Source organism: Prionailurus bengalensis, chromosome E2 (assembly GCF_016509475.1).
Source record: "Prionailurus bengalensis isolate Pbe53 chromosome E2, Fcat_Pben_1.1_paternal_pri, whole genome shotgun sequence".
NCBI classification, from domain to species: Eukaryota; Metazoa; Chordata; class Mammalia; order Carnivora; family Felidae; genus Prionailurus; species Prionailurus bengalensis.
The window spans coordinates 33,452,192-33,469,604 of record NC_057352.1 but is presented as its reverse complement, the minus strand read 5'-3'; the positions used below and the strand labels follow the sequence as shown (position 1 = coordinate 33,469,604).

Here is a 17,413-nt window from a genome sequence, read left to right as displayed (position 1 = left end):
ACACTAGCACCACTGCTCACTAGCTGGGTGACCTTGGGCAGCTCACACAGCCTGAGTCTCAGTTTTCTCACCTGTAAAGTGGGCCGATTAACACTTTACCACCCACGGCGGTGTGAGAACTAATGAAGGGCTGTCAAGCGCTCAGCTCCAAAATCGATCCTGCCTAGCCCGACTCAGGGAAGGTTCCGTTACATAAGCAGGGGCCAGGACTGCCGGGAACTCCCAACTGACAGCCTCAGAGGCAGCTGGAAGATTTGGAAGCCTCCACGTCCAGCCCTCTCGTTCCCACAGCCCCCGCCCTTCGTGGGCTGCGTCCGCCCACCCACCTTCGGTGGCAACGTCCTCAATGTTGACCTTGTGTTCATGGGCCATGTAACCAAGGATGGAGAAGATGGCGAACCCAGAGATGAAGCTGGTGACACAGTTGATGGTGCTGGTGAGCAGGGCGTCCCTGGGGGACAGAAGCGCCGTTCATTCACGTCGCCCGATGCCCCACCTGCTCCCTGAGCCCCGCACTGGCTACACAATGGCTGCTTCAAATGCCACCCCCCCCCCCCAGTTTCCCTGCCGCCACAGGGACCCCGGCGCCCCAGTGGGTCAGGACGTGCGGGTTCAGGAGACGGACTGACAGCTTTTGGGTGAAACACGTTGGGACCAGGGGCTGGTAGCAAGCTCTTGTTGGGGAATCACATGCCCCACCTTCCACTTCCACCAACTGTCTGTAGCTCCCCCGTGCTGCTCGACTTCAAGGCCTTCAAGAGCTTCATTAAGATGCCCCAACCTTGGGGCACCCGAGGTGGCTCAGTCGGTCAAGCGTCAGACTCTTGACTTCGGCTCAAGTCATGATCTCGTGGTTTGTGGGTTCGAGCCCCGCGTCGGGCTCTGCACTGACGCTATGGAACCGGCTTAGGATTCTCTCTGTCCCTGTCCCCGCCCCTCCCCCTGCTTGTGCTCTCTCTCTCTCTCTCTACCAAAATAAATAAATAAGCTTCAAAAAAAAGTGACCCAACCTTCCTGCCTGGCTTCCTTTCCATGATGCAGTCTTAGGACAAAACATACCAGTCGACTTGCTGGCCCACGAACACAGCACCTCCCTGGCTTCACTCAGGCGTCTCCCCACCACGCGTGCCCTCTACTCTGTGTCCCTCCGTCACAATCCCCAGCCATCTTGCAAGGCTCACCTCACACTCCCCGCCATGCTCTTGCCGACCACCCCACTTCCCTGGCCTGCCTACAGCCTGCCCGCTGGCATGCATCCATCCCACTTTGTCACGCACCAGAGGATGGTGTGCTTCTGTCTTTTAGAAAAATGTTTACTTATTTATTTTTGAGAGAGAAAGAGCTCGAGCAGGGGAGGAACAGAGAGAGAGGGGGAGAGAGGGAACCCCAAGCAGCAGCCGAGATTGAGGGTCGGACACTTAACTGACTGAGCCACACAAGCGTCTCTTATTTTTTTAATGTTTATTCATTTGACGGGGAGAGTGAGTGTGCAGGGGAGGGGCAGAGAGGGAGGGAGAGAGAGAATCCCAAGCAGGCTCCACACTGTCGGTGATGTTTAACCGACTGCCACCCAGGTGCCCCAGTGTGATTCTGCCTTAAGCCTTCGCCGGGTGACGGGACTCAGCCCAATTTGTGCCCAAGTCCGAGACTGTCACGGCACTGGGCCCAGGGGAGGCAATGTTAACTGCTGACCTAGAACTGAGCTAGAACGTGGAACATGGCCTTTTGACTCTGGGGTCCTACACAGACTTCTCTGTCCACCCTGCAACCTTACCTCTGACCCTGCCAGACCCGCACCTCCCATGTGACCAGTCCTTGCCTGTCTGGGTGTCCGGATGGTGTTGTCTGCTCTTTTTTTTTTTTTTTAATTTTTTTTCAACGTTTATTTATTTTTGGGACAGAGAGAGACAGAGCATGAACGGGGGAGGGGCAGAGAGAGAGGGAGACACAGAATCGGAAACAGGCTCCAGGCTCTGAGCCATCAGCCCAGAGCCTGATGCGGGACTCAAACTCACGGACCGCGAGATCGCGACCTGGCTGAAGTCGGACGCTTAACCAACTGCGCCACCCAGGCGCCCCGGTGTTGTCTGCTCTTGAAAGGCACACGGTGCTCCTCTGCCCCAACTACCCATCCCCATGACCTCCCAGGTCTTGTGGCCTCACTTTTCCCAGCACCCACCTTGCCTGTTGAAGAGGTGTCCTGAATTAAAATGCATTCGTTAGGACCCCCTTAGGCCATGTCAGAGGTCACCCGCTCTGCAGTTCATGGAAGGTCCACTCTGCCTCATTTGACAGAGGAAGAAGAGTGGACTCGCCCCAGACCGGAACCCTCTTTCCCACCCCTGCAGGAGTCGGTCCCCAGGTCTAGAGTTTTCCAGAGCCCCACCAAGGATCTTACCTGTAGCAGTTGTTGTCAAATTTGTTGTAACTGGCAAATGCAATCAGGACTCCAAATCCAGCCCCCAAGGAAAAAAATATCTGAGTCGCCGCATCGATCCACACCTGAAACAGGCAGACAAAAGCCATCACCCTCTGCTGCCTACAGAACAGCACCACCTCACTGCTCCGGGATGGCTGGCGGGCCCCAGGGATGCTCTTGAGACCTGAGGAAACGAGGTCGGAACCAGCGACCTCGCCACGGGCAGCCACGCCACTGCCCCGAAACTTGCACAAAGCGACCTTGGAGAGAGGCCTGCGGTCCCTCTAGCAGCTCTGGCCTTCGGTGGCCACGAATGAGCTCACCCTGGAGGAACTCACTGGTTCAGTTTGATGTCCTGACTTCCAAAGAAAGTTTATAAACTCACAGTTCTAGGCTAGAATGTGGATGGAGTGAGGGCAAAGGGTATGAACATCTCAGGAGTTACAGAGACGGCATCTTCAGAAAAGAGACAGGGACTCCTACTGTCTCAAAACCAGCCCGCAGGCCGCGGTGACTTCCTCGGGGGGCCAGTGGAGTTACTTTTCCCATCTTTTGGGTGATGGAAGCACATGGCTGGAACCCCGGAGATCTGAGCCCTCCTCCAACTTCTAGCCCTGGTCATTTTCACCTCTTTATTTATATACCAGTTTCCTCACCCGCACGGGGTCGGGGTGGGGGGGGGGGGAATTACACCCAGCTCACTCGGGCAGAGATCTGCACGCGGGTTGGACCTCCCTCACGTCTCCTAGGCTTCCCCTACTCTGCAAGCCGAAGGTGTAACAAGAGACGCAATCTGACGGAGGAGATCGGGTCTGCTCCCTGAGACAGCATATGGGCTCAGCGTCTACGCGTCACAAAGACAAGATATTTAAACGGGTGCACAACAAACCGAACGCCGGCTTGCTTCACAATTTACAAGACTGGTTCGGGTCTTAAGCTCTGTCATCTTTCTGACAGTTACTAAGGAAATAGGTTTCCCTCTTGGTTATTGGACTGTAACACTGTGGTGTGTTGGAGCATTATCACTATGGGAGGTGAGTACTAAGCTGCGTCCCTCCTAAGCCTATGTGGCTCCCACCTGCCAGGATCGCTGTGGGTTCAGACAGAGTGTGAAGAAGCCTTTGGGAAGAGTGAGGGGCAATGCTGAGCTGCTGTCCCTGAGGCCGGCCTCAGGGAGGAGGGGGAAATGATCTCAGCCGCGGCTGGAAGCTGCTCAAGGCACCGGATACCTCCAACACTCTGATCCCAGCCTCGTTCCACTGCTGCGGACACCACTCCGCGTTCACCCCATCTTCACTTAGTCTGTGTCTCTGGGTAGGACAGTGAGCTGGAGGAGGCTGTGGCAGGGTGGGGGGAGAGTCAGCGGGGTCCAGAGCGCCCTGTGGCTGCAGCTGCTGCTTCTGCTGACATCATGGGATGGCAGCAGAGGCAGGGCTGGGGGCTGGAGGCGGGAATTAAGGCTGGGGTGGCTGGGGTGGGCTAGGAGGCCAGAGCAGGTGTCAGAACCTGGGACGGAGGATTGCCTCCCTTTGGAAAGTTCTGCACAGAACACCACATGGAGCCACAGAATCCCGGGCCATCACAGCTGGGAGACCAGCAGGGACGAATCAAATGGGTGTCGGTCAGACAGAGAAGCAGCAGCAGGGAGAGGGAAGGGTCTACCCTCCATCCCAGGCTATGTCACAAGTTTATGGCAGACCTAGGACCAGGGTGCCTACAGCTGCCCACGCCGAGACCCCTCCCCAACCCTGACCCACGGGTGCGTGGTCCCTCGTCACTGACCGTGGCCTCTCTCAGGCGGTAGAAGTCGATGTGCAGGTAGGCGTTGATGCCGTTGGAGGCACCAGGCAGCGTGATGCCATGGACCAGGAGCACAAACAGCACGAGGTAGGGCAGCGTGGCCGTGATCCACACCACCTGGCGGCGGACAAGCTTGCTGTGAGAGCCGGGCTCCGCCGCCACGCGGGCGCTGGGGGTGGGGTGAGGGTCAGGCTCTCGCCCAGGGGGCCGGCCGTGCCCTCCCCACTCCTTCCTTCACGCGTGCCACAAGCCCCCTCTCCGGATGAGGCCACTCCCGCGGCTCAGGACCAAGTGGGAGAGTCCGCACACCGGGGTAGCACGGCCGTGGGGCGGGGGCAGCCGGGACGAAGACTGGGTTCTCACGGTACCCGGTGCCTCCTCTTTGATGAGCGGCCTCTACTGACCCCTTCAAGTTGCCCCAGGCAGATCTAAGCATACCCACGTCCAATGCTCTCCACCCTTGATCCCTCCTCCCTCCTTCCCTCCTCCCTTCCTCCCTCCCGCCTCTCTCAGGCTCCTCTTTCTTCATTCAAACATCTCCTCCCTACTCACTGCCCGAGAAGGGAGATGTGGCTGAGCAGAAAGAAGGCCCTCTGGCCTTTCTTTATCTCGGGACAGATTTAGGACGACACAAACCTCACTGTCCCTGCTCACCCCTGACTACGCATCAGAATACTCTGGGGGAAGTTATTGTTAAAAATGTCAAAGTTCAGATCCTATTCTTGGGGTTTCTGATTTAATTGGCTTGGAGTGTGGCCTGTACTTTAGTATGTTTTATAAGTTCCCCCTCTCCCCCCGCGTGATGTCAATGTGCAGTCAAGGTTTAAAAATCACTGCTATAGGCAGATGCAGCCATGGAGAGCCTTAGAGAAAGAAGACTGTGAAATGTGTTCAGGGCTGGGTTAGGCAGGACCCAAGAAGACCCAGCTGAAACAAAAGAGGACACATGAGGTAAGAACCAGAGAGCCCCTCCTCCCCAAGCCCTGGCACTATGCAGTCCCCAGAATCTTCACACACTCCTGGGGAGAATATGGAAACCCTGAAACATGACCACAGGTTAAGTTCTTTGCTGGCCTAGAAAGATAATGGGCTCAACCCAAAAACTGAGATATGAAAAACAAAATTCTGTTTTCCATACCGACAGTGAAGGACCGGGATTTATCCTCTCTGTCTGTCTTTCCTGGTAGACCAGGAGCTCCTTGGAAGCAAAATCCCTATATTTTTCCAGTTTGTACCCCCAGCACATGGCATACATGAATGCTTAAAAAAACATTTGTTGGATTGATGGATGGATGACTGGACAGTGGTACGGATGAATGATGGGATGGGTGGATGGATGGATGGATGATTGGGCAGTTGTATAGATGAATGATTGGATGGTTGGATGGTTGGATATATAGTTGGGTAGACGTGTGGTTAGGTAAGTGAATTATTCAGCATATGGGTGAGTAGATGGATGAGTGAGTCAGTGATAATTCTGAGGGTCAGTGGATGACCGAGTTAGTCAAAGAACAAATGAAAGAAGGAGCAAGTGAATGAACGAGCAACTGAGCAGGGAATAACTAAACGCATCACTGGTTGGTCATGTCTTCTGAGAGAACCAGAAGAGGAATCAGCATCTTGTTTCATGTTATCCAGCCGTTCCTCCATTGTTCCCTGATTCTATGGGGGGGGGGGTGGTCTTTGTGGATATAGGATTTAGGTCTCCATTGTCTTTAAAAAGTGCAGGAACGGGAGGACAAATTGCCAAAAACAAATAAGGAGGGAGACATGCCTTGGAAAGTGAAACCATTGCATCTGGGTGGCTCCGCATGAATCCTGGATTTATTCCCCTAAACTGGAACAAATGGGTCTAACTCCTTGGTGACAGGCACAGGAGGAGCCCTCACACATCCTTGCGTTGGTCCTAACTGCTGTGTTCCCCTACACTTCACGTCCACAGCTGCAGGCCAGGTGAGACCATAATCCACGCATCAAAAAACATCCTTGGTGTGACTCCAAGGCACCTCCCAGGGGATGTGCAGGCGGCACTCATTAGTCATGTCTGAGGCTCCAACATGGATTTAATTTGGAACCTATCAGGACACAAGGACCATGGGGACATGACTGAGCTGTAACCCTGACTGCAGTCAAGCATCAAGAAAGGGGAACGTCTCTTGTCCATGCATATGTATTCAAAGCGAAACCATCTGAATCTTATTGAAAGTTCTCAGAATGGAAGGTGGTAGTGAGTTCAGCTGCCTAAAATCTTGTGTGAAAAGATCCTCGGCCAACTGCGAGCTCATACTAACATGTGCCCAGTCTGTACCCTGAGCTCTGTCATCTCTGCTCTCCAAATTTTAACTGGCAGTGCATCTCTGGCCACAAGAAGCCAGACTTGGTCCATCTGGGACCAGGAGATGAAAAGGCAGACAAGCAGCCCATTGTTTGGGCAAAGTGTCCTCAGTCCCCAAGGGAGGCCGCTGCTTTCCACTGCCTCAAATCCAGCTTCTCACCCACCTTGTGCTTCTACGCATAGGGGCTAGAATTTGTCTGGCTCCAGGCTGCCAAACTCAAACCAATGGTTGGTAATCACAACGAAGATCTTCGCCCTATAAAAGGAAGAACTTTCTAATGACTGGATCTCTCTAAAGAGAGAATGAGCTTCCCAGGGAGACGGCACGGTCCCTGTTATTGAAGGTGTGCAAATCTTGCTAGAGATCCAGGCATGGGGCAAAGGATTGCCTACATCAAGATGAGGCCCATGAACCACAGACACCAGCATTGCCTGGGAACTTGTCATAAATGCAAACTCCCACCCCACCCTCACGGAGTCAGACTCCCAAGGAGACACCCAGAAATCTGGGTTTTGACAAGCCCTCCCTGTGATTCTTATGGGCACTAAAGGTTGAGAAGCACTGCTCGGGGTCACCACTGAAGTCTACTCTAACACAGAGATGAGAAATGTCCGTGCTTTGTCACCACAACACTGCACTGATTTAGCCTCTACTGATTTCGAATGTGTGACTTTCGAAAGTCCGAACTGGGCTTTAGGGACAGTTGCACTAATAATGAAGACCTACAAGGTTCATGCGGTGAGGAGTATATACTGATGTTACATGAGAAAAGACCAGGGTATAAAAATTGTAGCACATTCATTGCTCCTATGCAAATGATATTCTCCATTATACTGGGTCCAGTCGAGTCACTAAAGCAAGTGAGGAACAGCTTGTATTGAACCATTAATGGGAAGACTTGGCTGAATAATGACCAGGCGGGCAGGTGCCTGGGTAGCTCAGTTGGTTAAGTATCCAGCTCTTGGTTTTGGCTCAGGTCGTGATCCCACGGTTTGGGGGGTTTGAGCCCCGCATTGGTCTCCTCACTGGCAGCACGGAGCCTGCTTGGGATTCTCTCTCTGCCCCTCCCTAGCTCTTGCTTTCTCTCTCTCTCCCTCTCTCTCAAAATAAATAAGTAAACTTAAAAAAATTATGACTTGAAACTTCCAAGTAACAAAATGACCTTTCTACTTAAAAATTCTAAAACTCAGGGTGCCTGGGTGGCTCAGTTGGTTAAGCACCCAACTTCAGCTCAGGTTATGATCTCATGATTCGTGAGTTCGAGCCCGGAGTCAGGCTCTGTGCTGACGGCTCAGAGCTTACCGCCTGCTTTGGATTCTGTGTCTCCCTCTCTCCCTACCCCTCTCCTCTCCCCCCACCCCTCTCTTTCTCTCAAAAAGAAATATTAAAAATTTAAAAATTCTTAAAATAAAAATTCTAAAACTCGGGTGGCTTTTTATTAATCGGCCCAGTTTTCTCCCCAACCCCACCACACTCTGCCAGAATTTGAGAGGTGTTCTGTCTCTTCCCATCCGCCCAAACAGCCCACAGCCTGGCAGTCCAGTGGGCAGAGCATGGTGGCCACGCCCAGCCAGTTCTGTTGTCTTGATTTATCTCCAGGCCTAGGGGAGCCCAAGATGTCTGAACACTTAGTACAATATGTAAACAGAGCAGGTGGGAGCCTGAGCCCGCGCCTCCCTCCAATGCACACAGAGTCTACGGAGCCTTTAGTCCTCTGAGGGGGGGAAAGAGCACTGGAAGGGGTGCTGGGGAAGGAGACAAAGGCAGGATGGAGATCATTTATTGGTGGATTTCCATCTGCCAGCATGGTACCAAGGACCTCTCCTCCATCCTCCCAGTGGCCCTGGAGGTTGGCACAAATATATCAGTAGAGGGCGGCATTAATTCCGGGGTCACCCAGCAGGAAATGATGGCGCCCGGACTCCAACCCAGGTGGTCTGGCCACAAAGCCATGTTGTTGATCACGCACTCCAGTGTATACATGGGACCCAGGATCAAGTCTTAGCCACGCGAGAGACTGCGGTGAAATCCTGTCCCCCTCCAGGCCTCAGTTTCCCCGTGTGTCCAAGCAGGTTGGAGTAGATGGCCTGAAGGTGCCTTCTGGTCTGACATTTAGGGGGCTCGGTGACTGGGCTTATGGTTTAAGAGCCAGTTCAACTAAGGACTCATGAGATGGGGGACGGGGGGGCAGGCAGGATTCCAGGATTGCCAACAACAGTGCCCGTGCTTCCAGAGTGACTCCCTGGGGGCCAACTCCCCACTCAAGCCTCTGCCCTCTACCCCGAGGTGGTCAATGGGCCAAGGTCAGTGTGTGTGTGATCTAGGGCAGCCCCTCTCCCTGATTCAGACCGTGCCCTGCCCCCCACCATCATAGCTGTCCAATGGAGTCACAACTCCGCCCAGACACAGAGCCTTCACTTGCCAAGACAGGAAGTGTGAACATTTGCAACTCATTTTGGGCCGTCTCTGTGGCTGTGGAAGCCTGCTAAGAACAGCTCCGTCCCGTTCCAGATGTAGTCTGGGCAGATACACACAACGCTCTTGATTTTCTCATGAGCTAGTTTATAAAAGCAATTTAAGACGGGGCACAGGAACGTCCTGAGTGAAGCTTCCCATTCTGGAAAGCTCCCTCCCCACGGACTGCCAGGGGCCTTTTCCCTTTCAGCCACCAGAGGCCAGAACACTGGGGAGATTTACGCAAAATGTGGGGTGGAGGGTTTCCCTAGGGCAATATCCACCCCCTCCCCGCCCCAACTCATTACACTCTGAAGGGGAGGGCTTACCTCCTTAAAGGAGGTGCGGAGGAACTGAGCGGGCTCAGCTGTGCTCTTTCTTATGATCCGGCTCCCTGCAGACAACTCACACTCTGCTCCCAGCAAGTGCTACCCTAGGTGGGGCCGGCTGTACCAACTTCGGAGATGGCTGTCGGGCACTTAACCTTGGGATGCAATGTTAGAGGCTGTGGTGGTCTCAGGCTCAGGCCAGAAGCAGTGGGAAAGATCATGCATCTTGCAATTCTGCCACCCGCAGAGGCCGGGAGAGCCCTTCTTCTCCTGATACCCAGGAAAGGTGCAGAGAGGCTGGACAAGGCTGGCCCGGGCTTCCACACCTCTGTGGCTTTACTCAGGCAGTTCCTTCCACTGAAAACCCCTTCCCTCTGTCCCATCCCTACCTGCTCCTGTCCTTAGAGACCTGGGCCAAATGTCCCTTTCTCGTGGTCTTTACGGCCCCTGTCAGGTTCCAAGAGCTCATTCTGATGCAGCATCTCTCACTTTTTTGACCACTCACGGTAAGAAAAAATCTTGAACACCGAGACGAACTCGAGGCCAACGTGTGGCCCGCTAGGGCTGAAATCCAAATTCTGCAAGCCAGCCAGCTCTTCCTTTACTACGTGCAATGCATTCTGTTACGATCTAGGCCATTTTCTTGTTAAAAAACCGTGGTGACCTGCTAAATCGATATAAGGACAGCTGAAAAATCCAGTTTGTATTTCAACTAAAATACATCTTGACTCCTGGATGTGAAGGTATCTCCACGGTACAGTAAAAAAGACAAAAAGCAAAAGCAAACAAACAAACAAAAAACCAGGACATAGAATAGTGTGCACAGTTTGTGACCGTCACTGTTTATTTAGAGGGGACACACATATGTCTCGGGATGAAGACTCAAGAAACTAGTGGCACTGGTTGACCTATGTCTGTCCGTAACACACAGAAGACCATAAGCACCTGGAGAAGGAATCTGTCTGGTCTATTCTTGCATCACTAGCATCAAGCCTGGCACATAGTAGGTGTTCATAAATGCTTAGTAAGTTGTACTGAATTCGAAAGAACACTTAATGAGCTTCCCCAACTCATTTATCCACCCATCCTTCTTTCTTTCTGCCTACTTAACCTCCTTTGCTCATGAATCCTTCAATTAGTATTTATTGAAGACCTACTATGTGCCGGGTGTCGGGATGGTAGTGGTCCTAGCCTGGTTTTGCCCTACCTCGGAATTGCTCCCAGCTCCGGTCCGCATTTTATTTGGGTTCCTCCTTGGGGCAGACACTGGGTCTCCAACATGCTGACAGAAAGCTCCACGTCAAGCCTTTCTTGACAGATTTCATCCCCACTGGCTGCTGGACCCCTGCCATTATCTCTGCTCTCAATGGCATTACCAAGGACTCTAGGATACCAAGGACTCAGGAATACCCTGATGCACGCCACTTTCCACATCACTCACCTAACGAAGCTTCTCACAAATCCCCACCTGCCTGATTATGGTAGATTGCTGCCTCGTGACCCCCAGTGAACCCACACCAGTGTCAGTCCCCTCCGTTACCGACACTGGGCTTTCCCACAACACTTATCTTGGCTACCGGGCCAACGGCAAGCATGATGCAAGCAGAGGCTGGAAGAGCTACTTGCACACTGGGGCTTGTCTGCTTGGAACTTGCTCTTGGAACTCGGTGCCATGCTGTGAGGAGCCCAGACCGCTTGGAGAGGATAGGTGGAAACAGCCCAAGATGCTCTGGTTGACGGCTCCAGCTGGGATCCCAGCCAGTACCAACTGCCGTCCATGAGCACGCACCATCTTGGACGCTCCAGCTCGGCCGAACCCCCCGATAGGCAGCCAGGCAGTATCACGTGGGGCAGCAGACCCACCGAACTGATCTCAGTCAACCCACGGGGTCATGAGACATAACAAAATGGTTACTGTACGTCACGGCATCTTGGGGTGTGTTGTTACACAGCAATTGCCAATCAAAACATGGGAAAGAGCGTTTTTCGACTACAGCCTCTTTGGTACAGTGAAGTTCCACGTGGAGCCCACGGGGCCCAAACGGGGTTGTTGTTCTCATGATGCTCCCCGGGTTCAGAATCAACATGGATCATGAAGCGGATACACTCCACCCCGAGGAACTGAATACAGGGGACAGGAGGAAGGGTCACCCAGGACAAAACGCCAACTCCCGTGGCCCTCCTACGTCATTTTACCCTGTGCCCCTCTCCCCAGGAAACCTAGACCCCTGTGGGCACTCAGCACTGTGCCAGACTACACACACCGATTTTTACAGTGAAGGAAATGGTTATGTTCCAGAGAAGGATGCAAGTTTGCATCAAGTTTGGGGCCAGAATTCATGATTTATCAATCACACGTCAATAGGTTGCTTTAGGCCTTTTCTGAGCCCCTTGTGGTGTCCCATTCCCTGGTCTCTGCTATCGGGGAGCTTTGGCTTGAATGTGGGAGCCCTGACGCACTCCCCCCCACCCTACTGCTGGGGAGCCTTGGGCTTGGGGAAGGGGAGGGACTTGTCTGGGGTCTCCCGGTTAGCCAGCGGCAGAGCTGAGGTGGGGGTAGACCCAGGCTCTGTCCTACGTCCGCCTTTTCTTTTCACCAACCAGCTAATCATAGCTAGAAAATAACTGTTGTTTTCGGGCCAACCTCCGAACTGAAAGAGAAAGAAAGGTATTACCTTTCCTGATGTCTTCACTCCTTTCCAGAGGCTAAAAAACAGGATGACAACGACGACCATCAGACACAGCAAGAGCTGCCACTGGGGCAGGCCGATGTCGTGGATCCCGCCGCTCTCGTGAAGGTGCAGGACGCCACGCCTGCCCGGAGGAGGAGAGGGGGCCAGGGGAAGACGGTGTCGTCACACAGGGTGACCGAGGCCTTGACCACAGGCCGGCCCCCTGAAAGCGCACATCGACGGAAGCCGGCCGTGGGCCGCCCCACCCCCGGCCACTGCCCTGCATCATTTGGGCCTGCTCGACGCCATCCTGCCCTGGGCCAGGAAACCATCGGGGAGGCCTTCCCACTCCAGGCTGTCTTTTTTAAGCAATAACAAAAATTTTCAGTGTGACAAAAATCTCTTGAGTGCCACCTGGTCCTGGAGAGAAGATGGAAATAACAGGAAAAGTCCGGAGGCTGTGTTACTGGCATCTGGAGGATAGTGGCCAGGGACATCCTACAACGCACGGGACAGCCTTCACGTCCTTTCACGGGCAGGACGGCCTCCGACAACAAAGAATTGTCCAGTCCAAAACTTTCATGTTGCTGAGCTTACGAATCCCTTGGTCCAGAAACTGAGATGACAATAAACGTTTCTCATCTAAAAGCTAAAGGCGTGCATATCCCGAGCCCTAGCAAGTCCACTCCTGGGTATTTACTCAGTAGACATGTGTACATATGTTCACCAAAACACATGTTCTAGAATGTTCCCAGCAGCATTAATCACAATAATCTCAAATTGGAGAATACTCATATATCCATCAATAGTAGCATGGATCGATCATGATACATTCATAAAATTGAATATTACAAAACCACTGGCTGTCTGTGGATGGACCCCTCACGTACAATCCTATGAGAAGGAAGTGAACACCGAATCTGAGGAAGTCAGGACTTTCTGTCTGATTCTGCTCACACAAATTATAACGGGCCAAAGTAACCTAAGGTGTTAGAAGTCAGGAAGGGTGCAGCCAGGGTGGGGATGCGGGTACTGAACGGGAGGGGACACAGTAGGAGTTTCTGGGACGCCGGTCAGTTATGTTTCTGGGTGCTTGGGAACATGGCTGTGTTCAGTTTGTGACATTCTGGAACCGTCCCTTACTGACATGCACTCCCCTACAATACGGCATAACCTATTTTAGAGTAAGAAAAACAAATAAAATACAAATGAGGTTTGAGAATAGCGGGGTTAGAGTAAGGAAAACAAATAAAACACAGATGAGGTTTGAGAAGAGCGGGGTCTCTCACACAATCTACGGTGAAGAAACAGTAAACAGAATCGCACGCAAAATGACCGGCTGCTCATGGCTAATCAACGTCATTAGGGTCTAACCAAACGTCAAGGAAGACCAACCGATGAAACCGCAGACCGGGGAAGACAAAGAAAGCAGAATGGTTTCTGAGGAAGAGGGAACAGAGCCGTCTGCACCCCGATCATTCATTCCTTACTGAGTGCCTGCTGTAAACAGCCTCATCCCGGGCCTCAGCAGCACAGTGCGGACTCCTTGCACGTGGTGCCTTGTGTGGGGGGCTTATAGTGTAGCCACCGAGGCAGCATTGAATGCACAGTCCCAATAAAGTGTGACAAGTATCGGGAGCGGAGGGAGCTTCGAGGGCACCCAGAACTGGTCCCTGCCTGCCCTCCACAGCACTCCACACTCAGAGGCTGCAAACTGTCAACACCCTTCAAGGCCCAGCTCCAATGTCACCTCTTCTGGGAGGCCTCCGTGATCACCCCCGGCACGGGCCTTTCAACCCTCCCAGTTCCTGCGGCTCCTGGCTCATTCCCCAGGCCATGCCTGCCCCTGAGGCGTTAGGGCTGACCGCATGCAAGGTTCTCCCAGGGTGAGAGGGTGGACGAGCCATCCTGGGTCCCGGGTCTGCAGTGCTAAGCCTGGGCCTGGCACTCAGGCCTGGTTAGCTCAGAGCAGACTGTTGGATCAGGGACACGTGCTCACCACCTCACTTGCTAAATTCAATAATCCACCTTCTAAAGCAAGAGGACCCAGGAAGGACAGAGGGTCAGCCTCCCCCGCGCCCTCACTCCACCTCTCAGCAGCTCCTCCTCCGACCTGGGGGAGTCCTCACCCTTTGACACCGTCCAGGGCAACCAGCCACTTTCCACGTGGGAACCTAACTTCCCTTTGTCTCGTCCTGCAGGGCCTTTTGCTCTCGGCCAGCGGTCCTTTCAGAAAGTGGCTGATTGATGCGCGCACACCAGCGATACAGGCCAGAGGCAGCTTCGCCATCCGTCCTTCCCCACAGTAGTGCCTTCACGCAAAAGAAGGTCACACCAAAGGCAAAAGTTCACACGCCCACAGTGGATAAACCGGCGGTAGTCGACCATCTCTCTGCCTGTCTGTACCTCTGTCTCTCTCTCTCTCCCACCCCTCCCCACCCCTCTTCCGTTCCCTCCTTTTTCTCCTCACTCCCTCCCTCCAGAAGAGAAATACGAGGTACAGAGAATGTAACCTGCAGGCCCATCAACAAAACAGGGTTCTCAACCTGCTCATGAGAATCACGCAGAGGGGCCCCTGGGAGGCTCAGTCGGTTAAGCGTCCAGACCCTTGATTTTGGCTCAGGTCGTGTTCTCACAGTTTGTGAGTTCCAGTCCCACTTGGAATTCTGTCTCTCCTCTCTCTGCCCCTCACCCACCCGTGAACTCCCTCTCTTTCTCTTGCTCTCTCTCTCTCTCTCTGAAAATAAATAAATAAACCTTTAAAAAAAATCACACAGAGAAGCTTTGTGACAATTACTGACGTCTGGGCCCCCCTCTCAACCAACTGAAATAGAACCCATGGGGAATGGGCCTGGGCACCAGCATCTTTTAAATTCTCCAGGTGATTCTACTGGGCAGCCAAAGCTGAGACCCCTTGAACAACAGGCCCCCTCAACAAACCTGAGTTACAGGTTTTCCTTAGAGGAAACGTGAGTCTTCCAGAAACTGTCTTTACTTTCCTGGCAAAATAAAATTGGCTTTCTGTGCCTAAGGGGAAGAAAAGGCTCCAGAGCAGCTTAAAAAATGCGGGCTTGGAACAGTTTGGACGCCTGGGTCTCAGAGGAGCCCACAGGATCAGAGGCAGATAGATGGCCGCACTCGCTGGGAGCAGAGGCACCGGAAGATGCTACCCTGGTGGGGAAACCCGTACCCTGAGTCTGGAAACTTGGTTAGCTTATCCTTGGGCAGGAGTTTAAATTTGTGGAGGCCGCCACCATTTAAATTTGTGGAGGCCGCCACCATTTAAATTTGTGGAGGCGTGTTTCATTCACTCATTTGATCATTTACTCATCCATTTCAAGACCGACGTCTATTATTTGCAAGAACGTGAAAGCAAATAGAAGAACCTGGAACAGAACTGGGATCAGACAGAGCTGGGATCCTACCCTGGCCCTGCCACCAGTGATGGGGTGGCCCGAACCCTCTCACTGATTCCGCAAACTCATTCTGCACATCTTCTGTGAGCCGGAGAGGGTTGGGGGCCCGTGACACGGCTGCAGACAAGCCACGTGGAGCTCCTGCGGGGTAGCGGGCGACGAAACCTGGTGCCAACCTTCCCCCTGTTGAGCCTTGTTCCTTTTCAGCAAAATGCTCTCGTGCGGATTAAATTCCAGAATGTAGACAATGCCTAGAACTCAGGAAATGGTTCAACAAATGGTAACTCTAATGATCATGATCCAGTCCCGCCTTCCAGGAGCAGGAGTGCCCCCAAAGGAGCTCAGGAGTGCCCCCAAAATGACCGGGGAGTTAGGTTAGTCCGAGGGAGTCAGCTGGCGGGTTCACTGAGGGGTGGCCGGTGCCTTCTCTGCAGAGTGCGGGAGGACAGGTGAGCTGAGAGGAGGTGCCCAGGTGTGGCAGAAGGAGAGATGGACAGAGGGGGTGTGGGCGGGCACATGCATCTATCTGCAAGTGAGCAAGTGTGAACGAATGGGCAGAGCTGTGTGGTCCACAAAGGCCCATATGTCCCCTCCCCAGATGGCCCCTATCCCTGCGGCCCCCAGGCCAGACGTCATGGCTTTAAAGGACTCACCTAGCATCAGCACCCACCCCCCACCCCCATGCAATCAGTTTCAGTGTCTGGCCCATCCTAATCCCGCCTCCTGGTCTGCTACCACCCCCCACCCTTGCTGCCCTGTCCCAGGCCAGACCCACATTCTCTCCCCTGCTGCTATAGAAGTCTCCCCATCTCCCCATGCCACGGCCCCTTAAATCCATCTGTCTGATCTGCCCTTCTAATCTGTCAGTCTCCTGCCCCTAAGTCTTCCAGGGCTCCTTATCACCTGGAACAGTGGCTCCCACTGCCTCCCCAGGGCTGTTTGGCAATGTCTGGGCTCTCATATCTGGAGTGGAGGAGACGCTGCCCGTATCTCATGGGCAGAGGCCAGAGATGTCACCGAACATCCCAAATGCACAGGACAGCCCTGCCCCAATGCAGAATTGGCCAGCCCATAATGCTAAAAGTGCGGAGGTTAGGAAATCCTGGTCTAAAGGATAAAAACATAAACGTTTCAGAACCTGAGACTTTTCATAACTGTCTCCTGCCCAGCGTATCCCCTGTCTCACCATACCCTGCCTTGGGCTTCTGGCCCCAGCGAGCCACTGTCACTTCTCAAGCATATGAGGCTCTGGTTGCTCTGGGCCTTAGAACTTCCTGTTCCTTTCCACCTAGAACACACTTCCCGGCCCAATTTGTCTGCCTGGCAAACTTCTCCCCTTGCTGGTCTCAACTCAAAATCATGTCCTGACTTAGTTTCCTCTCTTATGTCCTGAGAGAGAGACAGGGAGGAGGAGAGAGGGGGAGGGGAGGGAGAGGGAGGGGAGGAGGAGGGGAGGTAGGGGTGGAGAGAGGAGAAACAGTTCAAGGAAAGGGAAGGGAAAGGAGAGAAAGCAGGTGGATGCATCCAAAAATTGACAGAGAACTAGAATCAGGTTCTGAACCCACCTGACTCTTAATTCTCCTTCCTCATTGTTTCATGGGCCAAATATTGAATGGTGTCAATAACCCTTTGGCCAATTTGACTACTAAAAGCATGAGAAAAAGGCACCGGACCAGCTGTACTTGTCCTGAAAGTTGCTAAAATGACGTGAGTGCGTGTCCAACCGGATGGCTGAAATGCCCCCACGCGCGTGTGAAATCCATGGTCAGGCTCGCAGGCTTTGTCTAGAGAGTTCGCCAGTGTAAAGGCCAGACTCCTGAGCTGATTCCCAGGAAAAGAAATGTGACCCCAGCCTCTCCCCAGCAGGCCCCGAGCCTCAGGGGTTTAGTACAAGTAACTTGGGTTTGTTGGACTCTTCCAGCAGTTTAATGAAAATGAATCATCGGGAAGTATCTGGTCCAGGCTTTCCAAAGTCCGCGGGCCAAAC

At 53.2% G+C, this 17,413-nt stretch overlaps 1 protein-coding gene across 1 annotated transcript in view; it reads right to left on the bottom strand.

Moving 5' to 3' along the window:
• The window catches only part of SLC6A2 (solute carrier family 6 member 2), a 46,053-nt gene that overhangs the window by 6,886 nt on the left and 21,754 nt on the right, over positions 1-17,413 (bottom strand). Inside the window, exons 4-7 of the mRNA XM_043599227.1 lie at positions 12,014-12,152; positions 4,202-4,336; positions 2,399-2,502; positions 327-451 (exon numbers count right to left, since the gene is read on the bottom strand). Coding sequence (XP_043455162.1) covers positions 327-451; positions 2,399-2,502; positions 4,202-4,336; positions 12,014-12,152 — 503 coding nt within the window. The remainder of the gene's footprint in view (positions 1-326; positions 452-2,398; positions 2,503-4,201; positions 4,337-12,013; positions 12,153-17,413) is intronic.